Source organism: Anthonomus grandis, chromosome 22, assembly GCF_022605725.1.
Source record: "Anthonomus grandis grandis chromosome 22, icAntGran1.3, whole genome shotgun sequence".
In the NCBI taxonomy this organism is placed as follows: Eukaryota; Metazoa; Arthropoda; class Insecta; order Coleoptera; family Curculionidae; genus Anthonomus; species Anthonomus grandis.
Window position 1 is genome coordinate 3,943,982 of NC_065567.1, and position 22,874 is coordinate 3,966,855.

The 22,874-nt window shown below is 31.6% G+C and overlaps 1 protein-coding gene across 2 annotated transcripts in view; it reads left to right on the forward strand.

The window, feature by feature from the left end:
- LOC126749060 (M-phase phosphoprotein 8) overlaps positions 1-22,874 on the forward strand; it is a 167,031-nt gene that overhangs the window by 69,413 nt on the left and 74,744 nt on the right. The window contains exon 1 of one of the 2 annotated variants that reach the window (XM_050458672.1): positions 22,285-22,456. The exons of the other annotated variant lie outside the window; for it this stretch is intronic. Within the exon in view, the coding sequence (XP_050314629.1) occupies positions 22,417-22,456 (40 nt within the window). The 5' untranslated portion in view covers positions 22,285-22,416. Of the gene's footprint in view, positions 1-22,284; positions 22,457-22,874 lie in introns of those variants that run through there. 2 annotated transcript variants of the gene reach the window in all.

Consider the following 22,874-nt stretch of genomic DNA (forward strand, 5'->3'; position numbering starts at 1 on the left):
GTCTTATATTTCATCGTCAACATGGATTTATGAAAGGTAGATCTACCACCACAAACTTAGTTTGTCTTACAGAACATATATCTGAGTCAATAAATGCCAGGTCACAGGTTGACGTTATTTATACAGACTTCTCGAAGGCTTTTGACCGTCTGGATCATGGTATTCTTCTAAATAATCTTGACCAAAACTACGGTTTTTCTTCTCACCTAATACACTTTTTTAGCTCTTATCTTACGGGTCGTCTTCAGCACGTGGAATGTTGTGGCCGTAGTTCGGCTCAGATAGTTGCAACGTCTGGAGTTCCACAGGGCTCCATATTGGGGCCGCTCTTCTTCAACACATTTATTAATAGTATATCGGAACAGTTCACTGTAAATAGTTTGTTATATGCGGATGATACAAAATTGTATTATGGCATCAATAGTATCTTAGATTGTATGGAATTGTAAAATAATATTAATCTCCTCAATGCATGGTGCAAAAATAATAATCTTCCTCTTAATGCTGCCAAGTGTAAAGTTGTTTCTTACTCTTTGAAGAAAAACCTTATGTATGACTATACTATGGACAGTGAGACTGTCCCGAGATCAACGGAGTTCAAGGATTTGGGGGTGACATTCGACAGCACTCTTTCCTTTCAGCCACACATTCAGGACATTGTTAATCGGAGCTACAGAATGCTGGGTTTTGTCATTAGGAACGCACATAGCTTTAATAATATCTTTAGTCTTAAAATTTTGTATTTTTCTTATGTGAGATCAATACTGGAATATGCTTCTTCTGTGTGGTCACCATTTTATATGAATCATATACATGAACTAGAAAATGTTCAGTGTAAATTCTTAAAGTTCCTTTCATAGAAATGTGACGGGGTGTACCCAGAAATTGGTTTTTCACATCAACGCCTACTAGAAAGGTACTCCTTTAGTAGTCTTGAGGAAAGGCGAAAATCTGCTGATCTGAAATTTTTATTTAAACTTCTTAATAATAAAATTGATTCGCCAGACTTATTACGACATGTAAATCTTCATGTGCCCCGCATATCATCTAGAAATTCTGACACATTTTACCTATCTAGACCTAGAACGAATATTTGTAAATATTCTCCAATGCGTAGAGCATGTGGCACTTTTAATTCTGTTCAGGATCAATGTGACATATTCAACTGCAGTTTATCCGAAATTAAAAGAGTACGCTTTTCCTAGATAGTAGACATAAACAAAATTATTTTTTATTCAAGTATTGTTTAGAGCGTAAAGAAATAAAGACACAAAAAAAAACAAGAACCTACTAAAAAACATTCTAAAAAGAAAACTAATGTCTAAAAATCTAGTAAAAGCCATAAATAACGCTGTTTCCGCCAATACTAATTACAAAGGCTGGCAACCGCGCCGTTGTGCCTCATCCCCACGCGGACCCATGGCACGCCGTCTTGCACGCCGACCAGCAGCAGATTAACAGTGTCCGATTGAAATTTATATTATCGCGTTTTTGTACCGATTTTATTTGTCCTCTTTATGGTTATTTTATGGAAATATAGTTTTATGTTAAACTTAAATACAGTATATCACTACAAACGCAATACCACTTTTAACGTACTTTTTTGGAATTACCAAGAAAGCAAACACAGACATAAAGGAACTAAATATTAAAAATAACATTTATGCGTGTAATAAAAAACACCAAAAGCACGATAGAAAGAGTCACTATGCCGAAACACCAAGGTAGAAGAGGACAGAAAACCCATGTACCTATAGCTAGCTAAAGCACACCTGTTTCATGAAACAGAAGGGTTCACCGTGGCGATACGAGACCACATCATTGCCACAAAATGACAAGCTTAAATCTAATGTGCATAATTTGTAAGATCAGTAAAGTTATTGCTATATTCATCAATACTAAAAAAACTCTTAGATATTTTATTAACACTTTAAACTTATTGAGAGGCAATATTGTAATTTGGAGTAGCAACCTATTATAAAACATTTGGCCATAAAAAGATACCCCTGTTTTTATGCGATAAATTCAATGAAATTCGGTATGAATATTAGTACTATTTCTAGTTAAATGTAAATGTACATCTTCCTAGTTTCATAGTTATTAAAATTTATCCGGATGTGCAATAAACAATAGCAGATGTACAAATAAGGCGCAGTTAAAATAATCAGTCTTGAGAAATCCATTCTACACTCTACCCTATATAGTCCATGTTTTCGAGGATCCTGATGGTCTTTCTCTGAAGGCAGAAAATACGGGCTACATTAGTTACATGCCCCTAAAGTAGAATATCCTAAAAGATTCCTAAATGGCCACACGTAAAGTGGGTAGACTGTGCAACAGCAGGAAACACATTCTGCATGAAGCCCGAAGTGCAAAAACTCCAGATTCCAGGCCATATGTAATCAAGATGTGCATTCCATAGAAATTTGGAATCAATTTTTATGAGTTAATTATTTTGTTGGGTATTACGCCACTTTTATAGTAAAAATCAATTTAAAAAAAATATATAATCAATTTTTATCCCAAGAAAGATAACTGGTGCATTATCAACATTAGCCAAATCGAAGTTACGTGTAGAGGTGAACAATTATTGTTGATTCTTATCAGCATTTATATTTAAAAATATAGTAGAATAAAGCCAATCGGAAACCTTCGATTATGTTTCCTCTAGACTCATGTGCAAATGGATTGCATAAGCCTTTTTTATTAAGATTGTATCGGCGGCAAAGAGAATCAGATCCCCGCACTGATCCTTGGAGGACACCAAATCATAATTATGTAGAATCAGATTCTAAGCCGTTCAAATTAACCACTTGAGATCTGCCAGAGAGATAGGATTCTATTAGATAGAATAGGAGAAATAGAGATAGGAGAAAAATTATGAGTAGAAGCCAGCAAATGGTTCGCAAACGCTGATTTGGTATCACTGACACTGGTATTTTTAAATTTTTCAAAAAGCGCTACGTGTTCTTTAATGCGTGTAGAGATTTTTCTTCCAGACTGGCCAATGTATACTGCGTTGCAATCGTCACACTTTAAAGAGTAAACTCCCGATTTAGAAAGGATGTTTGCTTTGTCCACTGTACTGACCAATTGGTTCTTTAAATTATTGACTGTCTTAAACGCGATTTTTACATTTAGGGATTTAAAGAATCTTACTAAATTTACGGAGATAGAACCAAAAAAGGTCAAGGATCTAAAGGAACTTATTGAGTCGTTATTATCAACAATATTGTAGGTCAATTTATATTTATTTAAAAATTTGTAATAAATTTTGTCTATTAAATGAAGGGGAAATCTGTTGTTGAGAGCAATATGTTTTATAATATTCAATTCTTTAGCGAAAGCTTCTTTTGACAAGGGGATATTAAACAATCTATAAAAAAATGAATTAAAGAAGGCAAATTTATATGAGTAGGGAGAATTTGAAAAGTATTGAATTACATTATCGGTAGTAGTGGGCTTACGATATATTTCAAAAATAAGTTTATTGTTGCATTTCTTAACTAGAAGGTCAAGAAAAGACAAACAACCATCTTTTTCTTCTTCGATTGTGAATGAAATGTTAGGGTGTAAGGAATTTACGAAACTAAGAAAATTTGGTAGGTCTTCCTCCCTGCCTGTCCAGATTATAAAAATGTCATCCACATACCTCTCTAAACCTACCCTCAACTATTTCTCTCTCTAGGTGACTCATGAAAATCTCGCTTAGTAGAGGGGAAACACAAGAACCCATAGCCAAACCTGAAACCTGCCTGAAAAATTTATTGTCAAACTGGAAAAAATTTTGGTTGAGCACTATATCGAGTGAGTCTAAAAGACCCTCAATGAATATACGACTAAGAGATGTTTTTAATAGGAGAGTTCTCACTAACTTTAACAAATTAAACAATAAGTTGAACCGTCTTAAAGCCACCGTTAGGTCTAATAACTTAAGGGAATATCAAATAAAATTAGGCCATTGTCATTTTCAGTTCCATAAAATATTTTTAAATTTGTCTGATGTTCTTTTTATCTCTGACGAAGAAAGTATACTAAACCTTAACCTTAAGTTAAATCTTTATAATAAGGTGGACTCACAAATACGAGAGACTTTAGCTGTGGAAGCTGAGAGTGTTTTGCAGACGACTGATACAAGAAATAACAGAACGTCTTACGCGCTAAAATAATAAACTTTTGAAATTCTAGATGTGGCTCGAACAGCATAAACAATAACATCAATAAAAAGCATCTAATTTCTCTAAAAAATAAAATAAAGAGTAACGATTTGATATTGCACACACGCTTAGTCATTCTAAACAAGACTGACTCAATTTCGAAATCAAACTCGAATTCAAAAGATATTGGATTTTCTGGACTCGGGGGATTTAATTACAGTTAATAGAGACCCCACCAATTCGTATTTTACGAAAGTTAAGCACACATTGGACAGATGTAGCTTAACTCTCGATTTCTTTAACACTAAAAAAAAACTGTATCCTATGAATCCTAGAACTCCGATCCTTTATGGTCTCCCCAAAATCCATAAGACCAATTTTCCCATAAGACCAGTGGTTTCCTTTGTTAACTCCCCAAATCTTTCCTCTTGGTTGAATAACGTTCTCAGGGAGGTGACCAACTTTAAAAGTATTTATTCGACTAAGAATTCTGTTGATCTAACCAACAGTTTGAAAAATCTTATTATCCCTCATGCATCTAAACTTATTTCCTTAGATGTAAAAAATCTTTTTCCCAGCATCCCTCCCAAAGATTGTTTAGAGTTAGTGAGAACTCTCCTATTAAAAACATCTCTTAGTCGTATAGTCATTGAGGTTCTTTTAGACTTACTCGATATAGTGATCAACCAACATTTTTTCCAGTTTGACAATAAAGGCAGGTCTTGTCTTTCCCCTCTACTAAGCGAGATTTTCATGAGTCATCTAGAGAGAAAAATAGTTGAGGGTAGGTTTAGAGATTGCCTCACGGTATATAAGAGGTATGTGAATGACATTTTTATAATCTGGAATGGCAGGAAAAAAGACCTACCAAATTTTCTTAGTTTCGTAAATTCCTTACGCCCTAACATTTCATTCACAATCGAAGAAGAAAAAGATGGTTGTTTGTCGTTTCTTGACCTTCTAGTTCAGAAATGCAATATTAAACTTATTTTTGAAATATATCGTAAGCCCACTACTACCGATAATGTAATTCAGTACCCTTCAAATTCTCTCCACTCATATCAATTTGCCTCCTTTAATTCATTTTTCTATAGATTGTTTAATATCCCCTTGTCAAAAGAAGCTTTCGCTAAAGAATTGAATATTATAAAATATATTGCTCTCTACAACGGATTTCCCCTTCATTTAATAGACAAAATGTATTACAAATTTTTAAATAAATATAAATTGACCTACAATATTGTTGATAATAACGACTCAATAAGTTCCTTTAGATCCTTGACCTTTTTTGGTTCTATCTCCGTAAATTTAGTAAGATTCTTTAAATCCCTAAATGTAAAAATGGCGTTTAAGACAGTCAATAATTTAAAGAACCAATTGGTCAGTACAGTGGACAAAGCAAACATCCTTTCTAAATCGGGAGTTTACTCTTTAAAATGTGACGATTGCAACGGCAATACATTGGCCAGTCTGGACGAAAAAACTCTACACGCATTAAAGAACACGTAGCGCTTTTTGAAAAATTTAAAAATACCAGTGTCAGTGATACCAAATTAGCGTTTGCGAACCATTTGCTGGCCTCTACTCATAATTTTTCTCCAGGGGTGGGAGCTGAAATGCTTCATGAATGCCCTAAAGGTAAGAAGCTTGACCTTCTGGAGAAAATGGAAATTACAAAAGCTAAAAAAAGTCCTGTTCTAGTGTGTGTGAATGAGTGTTTACTTTTGAACCTAATTTTATTTTTAACAATTTAATTTAGCTGAGTATCGTTTAACATTTTCCTTGTAGTCACTTTCTTCAATTTACATTGGCTAACGTGTTAAGCTGTCATAGCATTATGTCCGTATAGCCGATAGGTTTTACACTTATACTTCTAACCTTGTTGTACCGGGTTCGATTCTCGTTGAGTCTATGTTGTTGCGTTCCACTTTTTAATTTTTAATTTTTTGCTTGGTACAATTATAACCTTAAAATTATTGTTTATTTATGTACTATGAAGTGTGTGGATGGCTTCTAAAGGTTTTTTATTGTTTTATGTAAGTTTTTAGTTTTGGTTTAAGTAATATTTTTATTTTAGACCTGATGATGCTCTAATTAGAGCGAAACACGTGTAGCCCGTTTTATTACATGTTGTGAGACCGTGACTTTGTTTTTCGTCAATATTGACATTGTTGTTGATTTAGAGGATGCTATTAATTTAATGCTAGAGCTCGAGAAATTATAACATTTCCAGTGATTTTTTTGAAATCATCATTTACGATTTCTTTAAAGTGATATTGACATTGTTGTTGATTTAGCACTTCTGAAACAAAACTGTTTATTACCAAAGAACAACCATTGGACTCAAAGAAAGTGTAACTCTAGATTCTAGGGCTTTTTCAAAGATTTTTGAGAAAATACGCACTATAGGTCTATTTTTTTGTCAAGTCATTGCGAGGGTCTTTTTTATAAATAGTGGAAAAAATGGAGTCACTTATATACAAATTAGGTTTTACTAATGGGTATATAATAATATTAACAATATGCTTAATTAACACCGGACTAATGTTAGCAGCGGAATACCAGCAACGGCGGTTGCCGGCTCACGAGTCGCGCGTGATGTCGAAGCGGCGCTTATGAAAATTGATAGTTTACTCAACACATGCAAAACTTTAGATGCATTATAACTTCCATTAGATGCATTTTCTCAACGCAAAAAATTCCTCTTTACTAATTTTGTTATGTCGGCACAATTAAAAAAATTATGTAAAATTTAATTGGAAAAAAATTATTTTAAACTCGATATAAGTCGTTTAAAAAGCAAAAAAAACACCGTTGTTATGGTCGCAATTTTAAGATTTTTTTAGGGATGACAACTCAATATCTCTACTAACTTACTGAATATACCGTTTAAGAAAGTCGACCAATTTTAAAAAACTATAATTTTTTTACTATGATAAAAGAATAGACCAAATTCGGGATTTTCGACATTTGAAGGGTAAAAAATACCGGTGCTAGGGTTGAAAAATTGAGATTTTTTTAAGAATGATGATAAAATATCTATATATAGATACTTACTATGTATGTTTTTTGAAAAAGCCGACGCATTTTAAAAAATGCTCAAATTATATTTCTAATGTGTTTAGTTCTAATTTTAATTTTAAACATGCTGATTATTTGACTAGGCAAGTAAGGAACTGAAAGAACTTTATTAGGGACTAATTTTAGGGATAGGACTTCTTTATAAATAAAAGTGAAAAATATTTTAAAACCTAATAATATTTTCTATTTGACAAGAAATTTGCAGGCAAATGAAAGTGATGGGGTCTATAAAAAATTACGGGGGAATTTTTATCACAACTTGATCGCAAATCTGATAATCGCTTTGATGTTTAATGGGTACCATCATCTGGAGTATATTCAGTTTACTGGCAAACATCTTACTGTATATATTTTCAGCAAAAAACAAAATGACTTCTTAATATCCTCTATTCGGAAATCCAATAATAGAAAGGTCAATTTACATTTAGATGCCACTGGTATAGTATTGTCCATGTTTCAGATAGCAAACCGATTTTTTTTGAAAACAGAATTTTGTATTATATGGTAGGAGTAAGAGTAGGCTTCGCTAGTTAAATTCAGAAATCGACGAATGGTTTTTTAAAAAACATTTATTGATACAAAAGGGCCTTAAATCTAGGTGAACAAAAATATGAACAGCAACGGTATTAGCCGAGGCTTTGACACAATATTAATGTTGACGATATATTAGAAGCGATTTCTTAAATATAAAAATAGTCCTAAGCTAAGCATTTTATAATGTAATATAAACAATTAATTGTGGTGTGAGGATATGTCTCACTAAAGAGAGAAATGAATGGGTATCTCCAGTTTTTAAAATGATTTGATCCCAGCGTGATTATATAACAATTCAAACTGACTCAATAAATGTACATTTTTTTTTTGATAAATATAGCGGAAAATGGCCAATTTTTTATACGGTTTTAACTGATTTTTCTTTAGCATAAATTCATGCGGTATTTTTATTATTTAACAAAATAAGTTTAATGATTTTTGGTTTAATTATATATATAATAAATATGTCAATAGTCCAGTTATTCCTATTCAGACTTGTTGTGCACACATTATGAAAATTTTCCTAATTATATTTAATTAAATTAAATTTAAACGGTATTTTTTTACCCTTTAAATGTCGAAAATACCGAATTTGGTTTATTCTTTTATCATACTAAAAAAATTCTAGTTTTTTAAAATACGTCGGCTTTTTTAAAAGACATACATAGTAAGTATCTATAGATACTGTAGTATCATTCTTAAAAAAATCTTAATTTTTCACCCGTAGCAACGGTGTTTTTTTACCCTTCAAATGCCGAAAATACCAATTTTGGTTTATTCTTTTATCACACTAAAAAAATTCTAGTTTTTTAAAATACGTCGGCTTTTTCAAAAGACATACATAGTAAGTATCTATAGATATTGTATTATCATTCTTAAAAAAATTTCAATTTTTCACCCCTAGCAACGGTATTTTTTTACCCTTCAAATGTCGAAAATACCAAATTTCGTTTATTCTTTTATCATAGTAAAAAATTCTAGTTTTTTAAAATACATCGGCTTTTTCAAACGACATATATAGTAAGTATCTATAGATGCTATATTATCATTCTTTAAAAAATCCTAATTTTTCACCCCTAGCAACGGTATTTTTTTACCCTCCAATTGTCGAAAATATCGAATTTGGTCTATTCTTTTATCATACTAAAAAAATTCTAGTTTTTTAAAATACATCGGCTTTTTCAAACGACATACATAGTAAGTATCTATTGATACTGTATTATCATTCTTAAAAAATCTTAACTTTTTAACCCTAACAACGGTGTTTTTTTACCCTCCAATTGTCGAATGTACCGAATTTGGACTCTTCTTTTATCATAGTAAAATAATTCTAGTTTTTAAAATACGTCGGCTTTTTCAAAAGGCATCTGTAGTAAGTATCTACAGACACTGTAGTATAATCCCTTAAAAAATCATATTTTTTCACCCCTAGCAACGGTGTTTTTTTACCTTTCAAATGTCGAAAATCCCGAATTTGGTCTATTCTTTTATCATAGTAAAAAAATTATAGTTTTTTAAAATTGGTCGACTTTCTTAAACGGTATGTCCAGTAAGTTAATAGAGATATTGAGTTGTCATCCCTAAAAAATCTTAAAATTGCGACCATAACAATGGTGTTTTTTTTGCTTTTTAAACGACTTATATCGAGTTTTAAATAATTTTTTTCCGATTAAATTATACATAATTTTTTAAATTGTGCCGACATAACAAAATTAGTAAAGAGGATTTTTTTGCGTTGAGAAAATGCATCTAATGGAAGTTATAATGCATCTAAAGTTTTGCATGTGTTGAGTAAACTATCAATTTTCATAAGCGCCGTGACTCGTGAGCCGGCAACCGCCGTTGCTGGTATTCCGTTGCTAACATTACTCCGGTTTAATTAACTTAGTAATCATTCCGTGAAAATCACGAGTGGTTCTGTTTTTTAATGATTTGATTAGGTGACACAGCTCCATGATAGATATTTCGATAAATGTGAATTAATAATTTGGGAAGTGTAGATTAGCTGTGTATTTTTTAACATAATTTTCTGCAGTGCCCTGAGGAGGTAAACTATTTGTAATTTTAGAGGCTATATTCGTGAAAAAATTATTGGAATCATCAGGTGAAAATTAATTTACTGAATTCTGTTACCTTTTAAAATATTGGAATTTGTACGAGCTACATCCCAGATGAATTTTGGGCTGTAATTTTTTAGTCTTTAGGTAAGTCATATGCTTCAGATTTAGCTTTCTCCAAGTTATTGTAATAAGTATACCTTAGTGTAATAAAGCTCTCTTAAATTATTGTTAAACCAATTAAGGTTTAAACTTGATTTTTGTTTTTATATTTAATAATACGGAAAGCCTTATTAATGTTAATCTTTTTTTTTTTTTTTTTTTTTTTTTTGAAAACGTCATTTATTAGCCATCAGTTACATACAAGATATTACAATTTTATATAAAAATTAATACACGAATTTATATAAAAATTAATACAGATTTTAAAAGCTAATATAAATGATAAAATCTTAAACAATGCATTTATAGCATTGGTACCAGAGTTTCATTAATAACTAAACCGCAACACGTGTAGCTTTGTTTACAACCATTACATTAATTTTGATAACACCTAAACATTCAAAAATCAATCCTCATATTGACTAACAATGATCTTGAGCTTCTTAATAAATCTGTAGTAAGAGGTCTCCTGCTTAATTTCAGATGGCAAAGAATTAAATACCTGTGAAGCTTCATCAATAGGATTTCTCTTGGTTCTCGCATTATTTAGTCTAACATTATTATTTCTTAATTCATATGAATGTATGTCATTTGAGTATACAATCGTGTGATTGGACTTTTGTAGTCTATGTAAAATCTTAAAAATTAATTTGGCCTGCTCCAACTCGCAAATTTTTCCAATGGGCAATATTTTTAGCTTTTTATATAAATCATTCGTGTGCATAAAGTAGTCAAGATCGAAAAGGATTTTAAGTATTTTATTTTGCAAGATTTTAATTTTTTGAAAGTTAGTATTTGGACATGTGCCCCACACCGGAATAAGATATCTTAGTACAGACAAAATATACGCATTATATATTTGATACTTAGCTGAAATACTGAGAAAATCCTTACAGCGGTAGAGTGCTCCCATAAAAGGTATAAGTTTGTCATAAACATGTTCAATATGAGGATTCCAGCCAAGTTTTTCGTCCAGTATGTGACCCAAGTACTTTATACTACTTACTTGTTCTAGTGTAACATTATTTAGAGATATATTTATTTGATTTATTTTTTTATTTTTTTGTTTAAACAATATGTACTTCGTTTTATCTAAATTAATTTTTAAGTTATTTTGGAGCAGCCATTGACTATATTTAAATAGATCGTTATTTGCCTGATTAACTAAAACATCTAAGTCATTGTCTGAATACAAATGAGCAGTGTCATCTGCAAATGTAAAATACTGGGCAACCAAACCTGCTAACCTCAAACTAAGGACAAATAGTGCATATAGCAATGGCCCCCAGAACAGATCCTTGGGGTACGCCACAGTTACATGTCAGAATTTCACTTTTCTGTTCGTTTAGATGCACATATTGCTTTCTGTTTAATAGGTACGACCTAATCAAGGCAAGTACAACCCCCCTAAACCCCATTTTTTCTAATTTATCTAATAAAATAGTATGATTTACTACATCAAAGGCTTTTCTCAAATCTACAAAAATTGCTAATACAATTTTACCATTGTCCAGATTGGTTGAGATATAGTTGAGCAGATCAACGGTGGCACTCAGAGTACTACTATTTTTAAGAAAGCCATACTGATAACAATCATATGAGATATATTTTTCAACAAATGATGTTATTCGCTTTTTCATAACTGTTTCTAGAATTTTGGAAAAATACACTAATTATGGAAATTGGTCTATAGTTAGTTTGTTGAGTTTTAGATCCTGATTTATATATTGGACCAGACTTTGGATATTTTTAGTTCTGATGGAAATTCACCAGTAACAAGAGCCCTATTTACAAGTTTTACCAATATATACATCACATGATCTTTTATATTGATTAAATCAAGCACTCCGATATTATCATGGCCTGGTGCTGCATTTTTGTTCAGGTTTAGGTATTATGCCATTTAATTCGTTATGATCTGTAGGTTCTAAAAATGCATTATGACCACACTCAACTTCATAAAATTCTTGAATATTATTTAAGTGCCCCGTTTGGTTCTGTACATCCCTGACTATAGTCGTACCTATCTCTGTAAAATATTTATTTAAGCTATTTGCGATACCTTTACTATCACTTATCAGTACTCCATTTATTTCGATTTGATTAATATTTATATTTTCGCCTGACTTATTTATAAATTTATTTATTAGATTCCATTGTTTTTTTGGATTTTTTCCAGCCTAAGCCCATTTATTCTTAAAATAAAGATTTTTTAATACTTTTATTTTATTATTTACAAAATTTTTCTGTCTTATAAATTCAATTTTAAATAAGTCATCATTTGGATATTTTTTTGTGTTTTTTATAGAGTCTTTCTTTTTCTTTTAATAGGATTAATAGGTCTGGGTGTAATCCATTCATTACTTTTATGACATTTAATATTTTTAATAGTAGTCGATTCTTGTTTACAATTTGAAATAAACTTAATCAAGTCTTGAAAACAGTCAATATTTACACTTGCAATTTTATTTTGTATATTTTGTTTATATTTCTGTATATTTAGAATAGGATGTTGAATATATATTTTTGGTTTAAACCTTGTTATAGATTCTGTTACTTCTAAACTAATTAACCTATGATCGGATAGAGAATTTTCCTCAACTTTAATATCACATTCATTTTTTTTATTGGTAGAGCAAATCACATGATCTATTATAGTTTTAGTGTGTGATATTCGGGTAGCATTCACAAAACTAATTTTATTGACAATGCAAAAATTATTTAACGCTAACAAATTTTTATAATTTTTTGTGTTTAAAGATTCTTGTTCTAAGAGATTAATATTCATATCGCCTAATATAATGTGGTTTACTTTGTGTTTAGTTATCACAGATTCAAGCTTATTTAGGAACTCATAACTCATTACCTGGAAGACACGGCGGTCTATATAATGCACTTATTTTTAGTAGTTTACCTAACTCTATACAAATCCAGTTATAGGGGTCACTTAAATTACTACAGTCGATTTTATTAAACTGCAAATTTTCCTTTATATAAATACTTGCACCACCACCCCTGGTTTCTCTACAGGAGTGCACTGCATTGTATCCATTCACATCAAAGAACTGTGTCTCATTAGGGTACAGCCACGTTTCCACAAGAACCACTATATCACTAGAAACACTCTTCATGTGAGCTTGAAACTCGTCAAACTTATTTCGTAAACTTTGAACATTGTAATAAATTATTTTAAGACTATTTAGAGGTTTATTTAGTTTTTTAGATCCTTAAGACTTTCCAACAATACAACCTTGCTATTATCATCCTTACGTAAAAGAATTTTACCATTATTTATCCACAAGTACTTGTAGTTATTATCTTGTTTGTATTGCCTTGCCTTTTGAAAAAGATCCAGATTATATTTTGTTAAGTCATGGTTTACATATATAGTTTCACATTTATCTCCATATCCTCCAATATCATCAGTTGTAAGTGTTTTTTGTTTTTTTGCCGTCATCCATCTCTTTTTGTCCTCTTCAGTGCGAAAATTTACTCTTATTGGTAATATTTTGTTATCCTTACGAACTCCCAACCTGTATATTTTATGTATGGTATTTGGTATTTTTATAATTTTTAGTTTCGTTTCCAACTTGTCAACTATTGCATCTAAATCTTCATTTTCTTTGTAAGGAATACCTTGAATTATAATATTGTTATTTAATTCTCGTTGTTCAGTATTATTAAGTTGCTTTTTAATGTCCTGAATCTCCTCTTGAAGCTTTTCGTTTATCATTATCTGTTCCTCATATTTTTTGAATAATTTATTGTATTTTTGGTCCATTTCGTTTAGTTTTGCCATAATATCACTGATTGTGTAATCATCTTTTTTCGTAGTATTTTGCTTTTTTTTTTACAATTTTCGCATATCCACTCGGTATCAGGATTTTTTTCAAATCGCTTATATGTAGTTTTTGACATGTTTAAACAAGTTCTGTGACTCCATTTTTCACATGCATCACAGCAAAGAGCTTGTTCACTATCCCCTACTAATTTTTTACAAATTCCGCAGTCTTCCGCCATCTCCTCTGACTTTTCTACTTACTCAAGAATAATATGCGCTCCAAGCCGGCAACGTCGCGGCTTGCCCGCACACTACTTCCAGCAGCAGGCAGCTGTTGTGACTGTAATTATGGGAGTTTATTTGAACGTAACTCGTCACCTTTAGTTGTAAACACAATATGATGACTTATTGCTCTGGTCACTGTTCTTTTATTAATTTTTTAATCACTTTTCACTTATAAAATCACTAATATTTACGACACTTGTAAACAAACATGTTGCAGCGTTGCCGTTCGTTGACAGTTCATCTATAGAAAAACAACAAATAAACGTACTTTTTCCTCAGTTTACATTTTATTAGAGTTTATGAAATCTAGGTTTATACTACTTATAGTTAAAAAATTCAAGCATGCCTCTTGTAGTATAAGGTTCTTTGTTTTCATCAATTGGATTTCTTCTAATAAGGTAAAATGATATTTAAATAATAATGCCCGGTGGCGTAAAGCCAATCCCTTGTATAGTACAGAGCATACCATATTCTACAACGCGCAGGGTTTTGTTTATACTAATAGCGTGCGACATTAAGCCAAACCATTGTACAGTACAGAACATGATGTGTTCTGAAACGCACAGGCTTTTGTTTGCCTTAATATTGCGTTGCATATTATATAGCAAATAGATAAATGCCAGTGCGATACAGACAAGCGTCGCTTATAGTCAAAAAACGTTTAAGGAAATTAGTTTAGCTATCACATGTTTTACATAAGGCTATTAGAGGTTATGTTTAAATTAGTTTTATTAATTATTATTAGTTTAGTTCTACGAAAATGTAAACAATCGTGTTATTAAAACTGATGTGTTAAATTAATCGATACGTCGGCAATAGGAAAATTAGTATTTTTCTAATTACTTTGGTCGTCAAACCCCAAAAAAAAACAACACTAAATTTTATTTTATTGAATCGGTGTAATAAGCAAAAAATTAATGTGGATCAATTGAAAAGTTTGATAGGAAGTTCGCGCGAAAACATACACGTACTACAATTAAATGGAAACAGTAAAGAATTCGTTTGTTTGGTGCAGTGTAAACTGTTTAAAACGGACACAGTGGACAAAAAATGTGATAATTGGCTGCAAGACTTTTCTTACTTAAATAATACAAACTGGGTAACTTTAAGGCGATTTCCAAATGCAGCTCGCTATGAATTTCGTAAGAAGAATGGTGTCTTTCATATAGAGCTGATCTAATTACAAGGGGTAACAATACTAACAATTACACCGAAGCGTCTATTAGAATTTTTAAAGATATAGTTTTGCAAAGATGCAAAACCTTTAATTCTTGTGCGCTAGTTGACTTTATTGTTGATGTATTCGATTATTCGATAATTATTATAAACGGAAATTGTTAGAATTTGCTAATTTAAGACGTTCAAAGCCTCAAATTGATTACAAGCACATGTGTTTTAAGGCAAAAGAAATCACTACTATTTATTAAGTTGACAAAAAAATATGCAGTTGGACAATCTGCACCAAAAGAATTTGATAAAAATATGGATTCCGAATTGGATTCAAACCCTTTAGAATATGAAAGTTCAGCACAGTCAGCTTTGCCAATACAACAAAAAGAAGAATTGGCCACGGTTATAGATGTACAAAACTTTACGCAGGAAAACAACAGTCGCTTTGATGAGGCACATGATAAAATGCAGTCGGAATATAATCGTATGGCGGATATACTCAAAGTGAACCCGAGTTCAGAAGGTACTTTATCTATTAAAAAGTTCACCGGAACACTAAATTAAAAACTCGTGCTCAAATCTTAAACTTTTTTGAAACCAAAACGGGGCTTCACGGAAATAGATAAAAAAAAATTCGTGTGCAATCCACATCCCTGTCATGCCGTAAAAATAAAGATTTACAATGCACGAGCCATCATGAGTTCGGGAGAAGATCAGAAGATCCTTTAAGAAAGGGCAGATCTTTCAACTAAATAAAGAAGTCTATCTGTTTTATTATCCCTTGACAGAAAGTGAATATTAAAAATAAAAATTGGTGTAAGTACCTATAATATAAGTACTTACACCTATTTGTATTTATTAGATTGTAACACACATTTTACAGTGCATTTCTAGAGATAGATTAAGAGAAACTATGCGTTTCGGATTTGAATAATTCTTTTTTACGCGTACTCGTTAATATAACTATATAAACAATAATATATAATATCAACACTATTTGAGCCGCTCAGAGGAGAAGTGGTATATGTCAGTATTTTTTAATTTTTGAGTTATATCATTAATTATGTTTCTACTGGTCTAATATATTCAGTCGAAAACTGGTATAAGTCAAAATTTTAACTTAGCTAAGATAAGAGCTTCCTAACGTTATTCCTCTCAACATAATGGATTCGTTCGCTGGAATAGTGGTATAAGTCAAGGCACCACGCTTTTCCGATGTCGCGTCAGGTCCTATTAAACTCGCTTTTTCTTGTTTAGTCAGGTTTTTTTAGTGTTATGGTACGTAGTGTGTAGATCAGTTACTGTAGCTAAGAAAAAAGATATAATAGAACTTCTTCAGTGGATTCCCCCGATTCAGCATCAGTTCTTCCTGGACTTACTGACAAAAGAAGATGCTGTTGACAGTGGTCCATTATCCGATTCTGATGAAGATTGATTTGTTTAATAACTTGTTCTTACTCTCCTTCCTGTAAGTTTAGTATGTAAGATAAGTAGTAGTAATGTTTTGCTCTTCAAGCTCTATATTTTTTGAACACTTTTATCAGTAATAGATATCATAGTAAACATACTACAGCTATTATTTTTCTTTGGTTCATCAGTTTTGTGAAATTTGGTTAACTTTTACGAGGAAAAGTGATATAACTCTCCAAGTTATACCACTTTTCCGCTATGTTTTTGAAAAAAACTTACTGGAAGAATGACATTGAGCGGCAAAAATGTAATTAATGGGCGCAATCAGTAAAAATTTTTTACCATATGAAATTTTAGTACAGGGTTATTATAAATATGTACAAAAAAGTAAGGAATATGTTACTGTGATTTTTTAATTCATCCAGATGCAAAATATCAATTTTCTAAATTTCTACTTTAAGGGAGTTAGACCACTTTTCCGCTGAATGGCTCATTTATCATCGCACACTTTCATCATAATAAAAATCACATCTAAAAATGATCTTAAATTATCACCTTACCAAACCGGAGCTACGAATTTCTGAAGATGATGATATATTTAAATTTCTAGTGGTTTCATTAATTAATTGGCTGTAGCTGTATGGGTCTAAGGTACTAAGTAATATATCTATATAATCTCTAAGCAGTAAGTAATTAGGCAACAATAATACGTTAGAAGATATATCATTTTTTAGCCATGTCTCGGAATGTCTAATATCTATAATTAGGCATTGTCAGATCTTGAGAAAGAGAAGTTTTCTAGACATTTTCTGTTTGTTAGAATTATTATTATTATGCTTATAACAGCACATATTATGATCATTACTACATTTGAGATAAATTATATTTTTTCTCTGCACTCTTTTTCCATATAACCGGCACAGCGCTTAAAACATTTAATAATACGAGTAAAGTCATTCAGTTTATATAAACTTTCTTTATCCCACACAACCAGAACCTTTTTGCAGCGAAAATGTATGCAGTAGAGGCGAAACCTCGATGCCAATACTGGTAACCTTCTATTGCTTCGATCTAGTAACAAATTTTATTTCAGAAAGATAAAAAATCATAATATTGTTTAGCGTTACAATATTATGAATTATTTATCTAGGGTTCATTATTTCTGTTTCTTTAAGCTAGATATTCCATATATGCGGGGCTCATTAATACTGTATCTTCTTCCTGCTGTGACATCTAGTTTCGATTTAAGAGTTTGTAATGACTTATCATTCGGACCATGAATGGCTCAACCTCCTCTAATTTTTACCATATTATGAATACAAGCTTCATTTGATGACAATTGACAGACTGAACAATATTATTAAATACTACAAATTTCGTTTATTTTGTCATCATTGCATTAAAAAAAAGAACTGATAAATCTGTGTTTAAAAATACAACACCATAAAAGTTTTGTAGAACTTTTTGATACTTAGATAATAGAGAACCTTTTTGAGTCAATTAATTATTTCTGCACATATTTAGTTACTGCTGCTTTGTGCAAGTCAATTGTGTATTCTTAACAATATTTTTTCACTTTCTCGCTGCAAATATTGATTTTTTTCTTCAACAAACTACACTACTCATGACATATATCAACTAAATGTAACTCAACTAATAACTTTTGAATTTACAATAAAATTATCTTACAGGTTTCTATAACCACATCTGCAGCTATATATATAATCTAAACTAATTGGCCTAAGGTATCAACTCTTAATAAATTTAGCGAGAAGGAAAAAAGCACCTACAATACAATTCCCAAACATACCAGTCCTTTCAACTTTTGGGGGTACCGTATGTGTCTGCTTCGTGAAAAATCGAGAGCTACTAAGCTGACACCAGAGGCGATTCACTAAACTATTTAAGAAGAAACGGCACTTTTCCCAAAAACATACATTACATATGAAATTACCATCAATCGCTCGTTCAGTTTTAATTTGGCAAAATTGCAATCGTTGCAAAAAGCAAATCGTCCGGGAGGTGAGTAAGTGATAAAAAGCAATAAGGTTTTCCTCGCCAAAACCTGTTCCCTACAAGCCCAAATCGGTAGCAGTTTTTTGTAATTAATTTTTGAATTCGCGACTAAATGGTCCAAATTTAATAATTTGCGGAGATCTTGAACTTTTGTCGTGTGTTAGAATAATAAACAAATAATCTAAAGATCGTTTGCTGCAAGCCAATGACTGTTGCAAAATTTTGCTGGCATCGAATGAATTTGCACAAATTTACCCTCCCTCCTCATAATAAGCGGAGAAGCTGAGATCACATGGGCGACTCAGTTGAACTTTCTGAGGTTGAAAAATTATTTGCTGCAAAATGTTTCTGCCATAACGGCAAAGTCATTGGATTTACCTTGAGTCTGTCTTTGCCTTTTGCAACTAATTACAACCTATGCACCAAAGTGGAATTGCATTCAGTTTAAAACTGCGGTAATGTTACATAATATTTGATAACTATGAATTTTTAACTGAAATGGAAGCATGCCTGTTCATTATTATTGTGTACACTCTATACATAGTACATTTTGTTGCTGTATAAAAGATCATCGGTGTGTTTCGCAATCGTGCATCATTATCTTCCGAATCGAATATAGTTGTGCGATGTTCCGTAGTTGTCAACTGACACCGATTTGGGTTTGCAGCAAACGTATTTTGTATTCAGCGATTGAAACCCGATAAGGTTTTATATATAAAAAACGATTTGGTTTTCAAAAACAGTTGCCTCTTTTTCCTGTGAATAGAACCTTTTTCGCAACAAGAAGTCAACAAAAAGCGTTCCAGATTGGAGAGCTGTTTTCCTAGGTTTCAGGTCAGAGGACCTATTTTGTTTCAGGTATTTTGCTGTCGATTTTTTTATACAATTTGTGTCACTATCTCATATTATTTATATTAGGTAATTTTCTATAGGTACATGGCAATTTTATTACATGAGCTGCTTCTTATTAATAGGATTGGGTTAGCCCACTCTTCTAAATTTTACATATCCAATGCGGATTCGTCACCCTTCTAAATAAAAAAAATATTATAAGTATAAGTATTAGTGAGTATTAAAATACTGTAATTTTAATACTTTTATATTAGTAACATATACATTGGGCAATAGGAAATTCACTTATAAGAAGTTCTAAGTGAAAATCAGAATTTATCATTGACTTATGTTAATAATTGCTGACTTTTGCCTAAACCTTTTAAAATTTCGTCAAGTATATAAAATATATATGTCAAGTTTATACCAATACTGCCAAATATTCTTGTAGAAAATTGATATATTGGAAAGTCTTCGCATTGTAATGTTTAAAAATGACGTTGGTTTGCTCCCACGCACCATTTTATTTTATAAGGCTTTATATTCATTCATTTGGTAACATTTTTATGCTCGACAAACTTAATTTCTACGTTCTTTTTCCGGTATTTCCTTTCTGCTTCCTTGTACTATCCTCTCTCCAATTGTCCTGGTATCTACGCGGGAACAAGAATATTAGAAAAAAGTACCTTAGCAAAAAAAAGTCGACGACGAGCCTGATTGTCATACCGCCCACGCGAGTTTTCATTGTACTGCGTTTACAGCTGTTAATTTTATGTGCTAAGGGTTCGACCCATTTTAGTTTATTAGTTGTCCACTAAACCAAAAATTTTTCAGAAAATCGTTGGGCCTTAAATTGCATAAGCAACCTACCCTATATGCTTACATGGTGTGCGAGACAAGCCAGTTTTCTGGCGTCATTCCCTCACCTCCCAGAGCCCCTATGTAAATCTTTTTTAATGAGAGTTGAGGTCGATTGATTTAATAAATTCTTTATCAAGAAATATGAATGAATGTGGATAAAAAATTTATCCTTATTTTAAATGCAAAAAAAATAAAAATTATGTAAACTTGTTTTATTAAATGTTGAAAATGATCTCCGTTGACCTGCATACAAAAATACTTGTTGTTCAAAACGTCTGCGCGAATTAGCGAAAATTTCGGGCGTTAACAGATATTCTTTCATTGACATAACTGACAATCTTTAAAGAAATCAGGCTTTGTGACAAAGATTTTGTCTTTTAGATGAGACCATTATAAAAAATTCAAAGGAGTAAGATCGGCAGATCTAACAGGTCATTCTACAGTATCTCTTCGGCCAATCCATCGTCCAGGAAGCAACATTAGTTCATTTTCTAGAAGGTTATCATCTTGTTCAAGTAACTCAGTTATTCTGTGATTGATGGCGTGCTGTCGAAGTTCCAAGTAATTTTCAGCATTAGGATTTAAATTAATAACAAAAGGTTTAACAATATGATCTGCCAGAACACCAGACCATACATTAAGTTTTTGAGGTCGCTGCGTATGTGTTTCTCGAAATAAGTGAGGATTAGTGTCGCTCCAATATCGACAGTTGTGTCTATTGACTTCATCATGTTATTAAAAGCAGCATTCGCCCGAGAAAAAAACATTGTACAGCAAATTTCTCTCACGATTTAACCTCTAAAGTACTAACATAATTGTGCACGATGATCAAAATCATCTTCATTTAGCTTAGTAGATTTTGTAGGCATATTTGTGTAATTTTAAAATTTTGCGAAGGATACATTTAGTTCCATCAAACAATTACTTTTAGTTCCATCTCAACATGACCCAAGACTAGAATTTCTACCACTTCATTTCTCACTGGATGCTGAATTTGATTTTTTTTGTTTTGTACTGACTCTGTTTCTTGAAATTTCCTCATAAATCCATAAGGATGATTTAGCAGACTTATTTTGTTGATAATAAAGACTCACTAACTGGATTCTTTCTGACAGCGTATAGACCAGTGTTATTAATACTATCACTAGAAAAGTTAAACAAATACTTCGTGCTACTCTTGTTATTGTTCACTCAAAACGGCAATACCAAAATAAAAATAACTAAACCAATAAAAGCGTCGAAACATGTGGGTATTTACTGCATATTTTGACGTTTTTATGAAAATTTCGTGAATTTGCGGAATGTATTTTTTTTCTTGATTAAAGATAACACCTGAATAACTATGAAAAAAAGTAAAATTTATACAGGCAACAAATTTGCAAGATTTAAACTTGTGCAGAATGTCAGTCACGTTTATTCATATTCCTTGAGAACCAATCGATAAAATAAAGAATAAAAAGAGGGCATGTAGAGAATAAAATTACGTTTAATTCAAGGTATCACTAAACCTCTATGCCCATTTAAAAAAAATTACATAGGAGCTCTGGGGGATGAGGGGATGACGCCCGAAAAACGCAATTTCTGTTAATAAATGCCTCCCTCAATATTAACTTTGACGTGTTCGGCCGTTTTTCGGCTAAACAATTTATTTTTTAGGATTTTCAGGGTGTACTGTTTTGTCTCAGACACCCTGTGTACTTAAATAATATAAAATGTATTTGTTTCATTTAAGGCCATCGGGTAAACAAGAGGCATCTATAGTGCTTGTGTTATAATTTATTTACGTTTATGTTATTAGTATTTTTATTATTGATTAAATAGTAAACAAATAAAAAATATCTTAATCGCATATTACATTAACAAAACGACTATAAAACTTACCTGTAAAGATAAGAAAACTGATAACGTTAGTGTTATCTAAAAATGGCATAAAAATAGCACAGTTTATTCCCGTGCGGGCTCTTACTACAGAAGAATGTAATGTTTTTTACATAATTTACATGTTATTACCATATATTTCAAGGTCTATTTAAAAGTTATGAAGGTGTAAAATTTAGAGTTAATACTTTAAATGTATGGTGACCAAGGAAATTATCAAGTGACGTTGTTTGGTATGTATGTTCTTAAATACCTTACCATCTCAATATATTGTGCCATAGTTTGTTTACGTACATGAGACTTTATCCATGATTTCTAAAATACTATAATAATTAAGAGTTTTAGTTTTCCTAGAAGTTAAAATATAGGTTTTATTATTTTTTTATTTAATATTCGTTAATAGCTTACTACAGGTGTCCGGAAAAAGGAGACCAATCCGCCGGCCACATATAAGGTGGACCAAAATAATGCGACTTTCGTTATGCCATTTTTTTATTTAGGCGCTCGGTATTCAATATACAGGGTCAAAATGAGAAATACAAAAGCGTTTTTTCGAAGTAAGTCGAGTGTTTCATAAGATATTAAATTCAAATTTGGTGTAAGGGGGTTTTTTTGGAACGAAAAATTGAAATCCATTCACGGATTCGCTAT